This window comes from Mus pahari, chromosome 5 (assembly GCF_900095145.1).
Source record: "Mus pahari chromosome 5, PAHARI_EIJ_v1.1, whole genome shotgun sequence".
Taxonomy (NCBI): domain Eukaryota; kingdom Metazoa; phylum Chordata; class Mammalia; order Rodentia; family Muridae; genus Mus; species Mus pahari.
The window spans coordinates 53,955,719-53,963,805 of NC_034594.1; the positions used below are offsets into that span (position 1 = coordinate 53,955,719).

Below are 8,087 nucleotides of genomic sequence, written 5' to 3' on the forward strand. Positions count from 1 at the left end.
TTTATTTTGTTTTGTTTTTTCGAGACAGGGTTTCTCTGTATAGCCCTGGCTGTCCTGGAACTCACTTTGTAGACCAGGCTGGCCTCGAACTCAGAAATCAGCCTGCCTCTGCCTCCCAAGTGCTGGGATTAAAGGCGTGTGCCATCACGCCCGGCTACAAGTTTTAGATTTGGCCGTTGTACAATGGGTTGTGGGGTTGGGGGTTGATCTGAGTGACCCCACGCTTCTGACCAACATAGATATCCAAGCATTTAGTGCTGAGTTCCTTCCTCTGCCCCTGGGGAGGCGAGAGGGGAATGCCCGCAACCTGGGTCGGGTCGCCCTTGAGTAAACTCATGGCTTAGGAGCGCTCCACCTGAGATGCTAGTCATGGCTGGATGAAGATGAGTCCAACCCCTTCTATTGGTCCACAGTGGATTCCAGGGTACTGCAGGGTAAAGGGGAGTTCATTCTGGGGCACCTAAGAAGGAGGTATAGGGGTGGACCTCACAGAGGAGGGCAGAGGGATAAAGGAGAGGAGCTCCCATCCACAGAGAAGTAGCTAGGCGGGAGGTACTGGGGTCTTGGCAGAAGCTGGGTGCCCAGAAGGCAGTGGAGATAAAGCCCAAGCTGCAGATTAGCTGTGGGATTAGCTGCCTGGTCCTAGCTGCTTCTGGCTGCTTCTTATCTCCCAGAGGCCCAGGGCCTTCTCCCACATAGCTGAGCCCTGGCCCTACTAATTGGCTATTAACCCTGTGGGCTCTGTGGCTATAGGGGAGGAAGAAGAGCTAGGGAGGGCTGGGGAGTGGGTGGGGGTGGGGGAGCCAGCAGCCAGGCAGGGAGAGCTATCTTGGGAAATGGGAGCTGTGGATGGATGGAGCTCAGAGGGCTGAGAGAGAAGCCATCGCTCAGGAAAGCAAGCTCTGGACAGATTTCTCCCAGCTCCTGATCATTGTCTCGGGCAAATCGGGAGGGAGAGGGAACAGGGAGGACATCAGGGCAACCTTGGGCCCATAGTAAAATCTAGGAGAAAGACAAGATGTAGAAACTGAATACTTACATGGAAGATGAACAGAGAGGAAAGCAAATAGAATAGAGGTACAAGGGACAAGGGACAAAGAGGGCAGACAGCATCTAGGCTTTGGGAGAGTAAGGGATTCAGAATGATAAACAGGCTGGCCAAGGGCTAGAAGCAGAGAAACTGAGTCAGGAGGCATAACTGGTTGGGCACCCAGAAAATGTAGACCCAGGGATCTAGAGAAGAAGTCGGGAGACAGACCTAGAGCAGGAAACAGGCAGTGATGCAGGGAGAGATAGAGTTGGAGGGGACCAGTCAAGGGTTGGCTAAAGGAAGCTGGCAGAGGGGTCCTAGGGAGACCTGCCTACAGAGCGTTCACCTTCAACTCAAGGAAGTTCTAAGGTCACACGCTCCAGCTAGGGCAGGTAGCATGGGCTCAGAAGCTAAGATAGAGGGGAGGTGCTAGGGCTATGGTAGGATCAATGGGCAGAACTTAGAAGCTGAGGTTATCTGGAGATGGCCCTGCCACCATCAGAACACGTCTTGGTTCTCTACGATTGGGCCTCTAGGCTCCTAACTCTTGTATACACATCCTTCCAGGGGAGGGAGTAGTGGACAGCCAGTGGGACCTTGTGGCTGAACAGTCGTGCCGTCTCCATGGAAGAAGCTCTGGGCTGTGCTGCCACCAGAATTGTACCACTTAGGAGCTGGTGGCTGGCTCCACCATCACTGCCTGGGCCAAGGACTGTCTCCAGGGCAACGACCTGCTCTTCCCAGCAGTGGGGCCTGACCCAAGCTGTGTGGGTGGCCCAGTCCTGCCAGTCTGGCCCGTCCAGTCTCCATAGAGTGTCCTTTGAACCTGAGCTACTTTCATCCACCGTCAGTGTCACACATTGCCCCTTCTCCAGTATATAAGTACTTCGCCTGCACTTTGGCCGGGTAATCAACTCCCAAGTCAGGGCTAAGCTCTGCAGGGGGCTCGCACTGCCCAGTAGCACCTGTCTGTGTGCACATACTGAAACATACGCCTACAGTGCACCTCCACTAAGGGCTAGGAGCCCCCAAACATCTTTCATACACTAAGCCCGCAGCGGGTATCTCATAAGTCCTGATTATGCTGCATACAGCGTTCCATCCTGTCTAAATCTCTGCTGCTCTTCGCTTGTTGTGCACACTTAGCCGCTTTCCTTCTCTGAGCGTCAATCACTTCATCTGTCCCAGGGGGCAACAGTGATCACCTCACGGGGCTCGTGTGAAAGGGTCCAAGGAGAAGATCTATCAAAAGCACTTCTCAAAGAGCCCGAGACACGTACTCATGTGTGAAATTCTGAAAGGAAGGAAGGAAGGAAGGAAGAAAGAAAGAAAGAAAGAAAGGAAGGAAGGAAGGAAGGAAGGAAGGAAGGAAGAAAGAAAGAAAGAAAGAAAGATTTTGATCTGGGACAAAAATGAGGATGTTTGATCGTGCCCTTCTCCTGTTCTCTGCCCCTTCTTCTGCTAAGCGGGAAGCAGGGCTTGAGGCTTCAGGGAGTTGAGAAGCTGTGAGTGAAGCTAAGCTTTGGAGGCCGTGGCAGACACGGTCATGTGAGCAACACAAACCCGGGGTTCCCTCACGTCCCTTGGGCCTCATTTAGCCTCTCAACTCAAGCATGCACTCCAAACAGGCTGAGCTGGCAGGAACTGATTCCAGCTTCTCCTTGGCCTGAAACAGGAGGATGTCGGGCACTCACTTGCATGTTTCCTGTGTCTGCCTTCCCCACACCACTAGGGATCCAGGAGGCTTGCATTCAGCATACTGCAGGTTCCTCTCTCTCCAGTCATGTCCTGAGAGCCCATGACTCGGCCCAAGCTGTCTCACTTGACTCTGGTTTGGCCTCTAGTTATTCTCCGTTTCAGCATCAGAGATGGGACCTAGAACCTCCCCAACATAGGCAATCCCTCTACCACTGAGCTCGACCCATGACCCTCTACTTTCTGAAACAGGTTCACTAAGTGGCTAGAGCTAACCTTGAACTCAGTTTGTAGCCTAGACAGGCCATGAATTCTAGTCCTCCTGCATTGGTCCAGAGCTTCTGGGATTACAGGCTTGTGCCACCATGCCTTGTTTATCTAGACCTTTCTACTTACTGTGCAGTCCACAGATCAGCAGGTTTGTAAAAAAAAAAAAAAAAAGCAGAATTTCATTCCTGGGAGTCCGTCAACTTCCATGTATTAAACCAGAACCAGCACTTTACAAAGGGGACCTGGGTACACATTGACATTTGAGGAGCACTGATCTTGGAGACCTCTGCAAACTGGTCCAGTTCTCTGAGCTTCGTCTCCTCATTTGTGGAATGAGGATAGTAATACTGCCTTTGGGAGCAGTCGTGATGATTCCATTAGGCTGAGCACCCAGCCTAGCATGCTCTTAGATGTCTGTGATGCCCACTTCTGCTCTCGGGGACATGCAGTGATGGAGGGTACAGGCAGAGACAGGGATGGGATAAAGACTAGAACCCAGAAGCTGTGAGAGGACAGGTGAGGAAAGGAAAGACAGATGACCTTGGGAAGATGGGGCTGAGGAATGGAGCTGAAGGGAAAGAGGAACCAAGGAAAGGAAGTTCAGTGTGAGGCACATTCCGTCTCTTTCCATCCAGGGGAAGCTGGGTAGGTTTGGGTTAGAAAGATGCTAGCAATGAATGATGGGAGTATCCAGAGCTTCGCCTTCCACTCTGAAGCTGTGTGGCTTCATTAGCATCACTTCACCTCTCTGAGTTTAGTTTCCTTCTCTGGAACCAAGGCAATCAAACACATCTGAAGTCAGAGGCACTGGGTGGATGACACAGCGGGACGGCGTAGCAGTCGATGTTTTCATGTTTGGTAAATGTCAAGGTGCCTGCTATGTGTATTTTGTTGTTTCAGAAATCAGTTTGAGTAAAGACTGTACTGGGGAAGAGGGTGCTGGGGGTGTGTGAGGAGAAGGGTTGCTGCAGGTAACCAACTCACCAGAGGAGGGAGGGCAGAACCTTACCCTCGAGGTGTCCCTGGTGGTCCCCTCAGGTTGCTTCAGAACTCCCTGTCCCACCCTCTGCTCAGCGCTCTCCCTCTGCAGCCAAGTCTAAGGAGATCTTTTCCCTCCAAGTCACTTCAGGTTCCTTTCCCAGCTTTTACAGTGTGAACACGTTCCCAAGAAAAGGGGTGGGAGTAATGTTGGAGCCCACTGACCCCTCGCTCCCAGAGAAGGCACTGCCTGTGATGGGTTTGACCCAGGGCCACATCCCTGTGGGGTGAGTTGGGCGGGGTGGAGGGGTGACGACTAGAATCCACCTCTTTCTTTCTCAGTAGCTCTCCCATTCCAGCTGCTCAGTGTCCAGGCAGTCACGAAAATCCCGTCTGGGCCCATGCCTTCATCTTTGGATCACCAGCGCCATCTGGTGTCTTTTGGGGAGAATGCTCGTTGAGGAGACATGAGCCGGGCTTTGGATAGTAAAGGTTTATGAAAGTTCGTTAGGTGTCCCCATGATGGGACAAATGCATGGGACATTAGGCAGGCTCCCTGCTCCCGTACAGCTTGATCTTTAGTGGGGGACATGGGCAATGGGCAGTGAAATGGGTAGATGAGCCGAGGAGCAAGGTTGAGGCTTCCCGGGGAAGCAGGACAGCTGGCTCTGCCGCTCCCTGAGATAGCAACAACTAAGGCCTACTGCTCTCCAACATCCATGTAAAAATCTGTGCACTGGGGTGCGAGCGAGCGAGCGAGCGAACGAGTGAGAGAGAGAGAGAGAGAGAGAGAGAGAGAGAGAGAGAGAGAGAGAGAGAGAGAGAGATCGATTCCTGGGCTAGGAAGGCAGAGGTGAGAGCATCCTTAGAGCTCACTGGCCAGCCAGCGTAGGCAAACCGATGATCTCCATGTTCAGTGAGAGGTTCTGTCTCCAAAAGTAACGGAGAGAGTGGTCAAGGAAGATACTGGACATTAATTAATCTCTGGCCTCCCCCACATGTAAACCCGGACGCGTGCACAAAGAATAAAATAAGCTTTGCTGTGTATACTTGAGGTTTACAACATGATGTGTGCATTACAGAGACTAGAATCTGGCGGGGGGGACTTGGTTGGTTTGAATGCTTTGACTGCTGTGTGGAAAACAGAGAAAAGGGGGCCCGAGGAGTGGAGACCATTTTAGAATTGTTATGGGAGTCGGGGAGATGCAGATTTTAGGGATCCTTACTCAAAAGACCCTAAGTAGCAATAGGAGGACCCTTGACTCGGGGGGGGGGGCAGGAATTGGCAGGATAGCAAGAGCTCTGAGCCTGGTGTGGCCGTGAATCTCTGCACTCCCAGCCCTGGGGTGGTTAAAGCAGGAGGATTGGGAATTCCAGGCCAGCTACACACGGAGTTCTTGTAGCTACACAGTGTAGCAAATCTTGGGTAGGGGAATTTCTGGGTTACAGCAAGGCCCCGGGGAGGAGCAGATCCAATCTGAACTACACAGTAAAAACCTGCCAAAAAGAAAAAAAAACCATTAAAAGAGTTCTGTGTCTGCTGTGCTCTTTCTCCCTCCAGGTCTATACTCGCTATGGGAAATGTTACACCTTTAATGCAGATCCTCGGAGTTCACTGCCCAGTAGGGCAGGTGGCATGGGTAGTGGCCTGGAGATCATGCTGGACATCCAGCAGGAGGAATACCTACCCATATGGAGGGAGACAAGTATGCAGCGGGAAGGGGATAAGGGCCAACTCAGGGATAGGGCCTGGGCTCTGCTCTCCCCCTGAAGGGGGTTCTGAAGCTTCTCATCTCTGCTGTGCAGATGAGACATCATTCGAGGCAGGGATCCGGGTGCAGATCCACAGCCAGGAGGAGCCGCCCTACATCCACCAGCTGGGGTTCGGCGTGTCCCCAGGCTTCCAGACTTTTGTGTCCTGCCAGGAACAGCGGGTGAGCATCCCCAACTAGGCCTAGGCTGGGCACAGGGTAAATCACTGCTTAAAGGGATGCTGGCCACATCTGCCTTGCAGATACTCAGCCTGCCAGCCCCATGGCCCTGGCTGGGGCTATTGACACTGGAGGACTGGCCCTGATGGACACGCTTGGCCTTGACCTTGTCATGCCCCATCTCTGCAGCTAACTTATCTGCCCCAGCCTTGGGGCAACTGCCGGGCGGAAAGCGAGCTCAGGGAGCCTGAGCTTCAGGGCTACTCAGCCTATAGTGTGTCTGCCTGCCGACTGCGCTGTGAGAAGGAGGCCGTGCTTCAGCGCTGTCACTGCCGGATGGTGCACATGCCAGGTGGGCACCTCCAGCCAGTCTTTGGTGCCACTCTTCTGAGCTCCTGAACTTCCAGGGGGCAGAGATGCATGCGTACCACATGTACATGCATGTACACGCATGAGCATAGGCTCATGTGTATATCTGGATACTTACACATGGGTTCATATACTTGGGAGCACATAGATGTGCATGCTTGTGTGCATGCTGATATATATCCGTATGTATGTGTTTGGGGGTTGTGTGCATGAACCGAAGACTGTACACATGATTGTGTAAGCAAATGTACAATTACCTGCATATGTGTATGTATGCGTTTTCACTGTTTTTATGCATGTGTGTGTATACATTGATCTGCTATGTATATGTGTAAACATGCATACATGTAGATGTCTACATGGGTGTGTGGTAAGGGAGAAGGGAAAGGACTGTAGCTCTCAGAACTGTTCTTCTCTCCTTTCAGGCAACGAGACCATCTGCCCACCAAACATCTACATTGAGTGTGCGGATCACACACTGGGTGTGTGCTGCTTTCTTCTTCCCTGCCTCTCATCTTTCCTTCACCCCTCTGTGTGCTCACCTCCTATGTCTTGTCACTTCTCCTCCCAGTCTGTCCTGGAGAGGTTTTGCTGAAGTTGAGCTCTGTTCATACCTCAGAGGGAGGTGGAGGTGGGGGTGGGGGTGGGTCCTAATGGCTTCTATAGGTTCCATAGGTAAGTGGTGGCAAACCACGGAGATGCTACAGAAAACCAGGACTGGGAGTGGAGCCCATCTCTGTTCTCCCAGTCAACATTCTCTCTTCCCTCCCCCGCAACTCCCTACCCCTGCCTCTTTCTCAGAGAAAGTAAAATGACTTCTCTCTGAACCCTAGGAAAAATCATTGCTGGATGTCAGTATGGGTAAAATGAACTCCATCTTTCCATGGGTCTCCCTGAGCTGCAGCTCATCCACTACCTGCCCACCCATCCATCCACCCTCCCTCGCATCCATCCATCCATCCATCCATCCACCCATCCATCCACCCATCCATCCATCCATCCATCCATCCATCCATCCATCCATCCATCCATCCACATGCTTAACTATTGATTGATTGATTCTCTAGATTTACTCAACTTGTTCTGGGTATTGAGATTGAGGGTCCAAGAGCCCTGCTCATGAACACTTACTAAGGACAGATGCTATCACAGCACAATAGTTCTTGAATAGGGATATCTCATGGGTGTTATAAGGCCCTGGGGAGAGACATGTAGCCCTAGTCTGGAAGGGTAGGGAAGACTCTACATGAAAAGCTACATACACATTAGTCAAGGTTTGAAGGGTTCTACATAGTAGAGATAGCATGTCCCATGTCCCAAAGACCCTGTGGCTAGAGAAAGCTTGTTTTGTCTAGGGTACCCAAAGGTCAGTAGAGCTGGAGGCAGAGGTCAAGGGAGGGAGCAGAGCATGGAAGAGGGAGGTTCTTGGAAGCCAACACAGACTTAAGGCAAGGTAAAAAGGCAAGTGAGATAGTGAGCAGAATGGATAGTTTGAAGCAGGGCACCAGAACTCACTGCAGAAATCTAGATTTGATGGGCCACTGGGGATGCATTTGAGATGCTGAGGTAGCCAACTGGCACACCAGGCTCTCCTCTATACCCCAATAACACCTGCACCTGTGAAGTGTGTGACTGAAGAGCATTAAACAAAGGAACAGATGTATCAGCTAGATAAAGGAGCCACAGGTGTGGTGAGAGTCCACAGAACAGGTGACACTCTCAGGCTTGAAGGTATGAAGGGGAATCATGAAACGAGAGAGAGAGAGAGAGAGAGAGAGAGAGAGAGAGAGAGAGAGAGAGAGAGAGAGGAAGAA

The 8,087-nt window shown here is 51.8% G+C and overlaps 1 protein-coding gene across 1 annotated transcript in view; it reads left to right on the forward strand.

The window, feature by feature from the left end:
- Asic4 (acid sensing ion channel subunit family member 4) overlaps window positions 1-8,087 on the forward strand; it is a 22,799-nt gene that overhangs the window by 12,263 nt on the left and 2,449 nt on the right. The window contains 4 exon segments of the mRNA XM_021197902.2: window positions 5,535-5,679; window positions 5,780-5,907; window positions 6,094-6,256; window positions 6,699-6,755. Coding sequence (XP_021053561.1) covers window positions 5,535-5,679; window positions 5,780-5,907; window positions 6,094-6,256; window positions 6,699-6,755 — 493 coding nt within the window.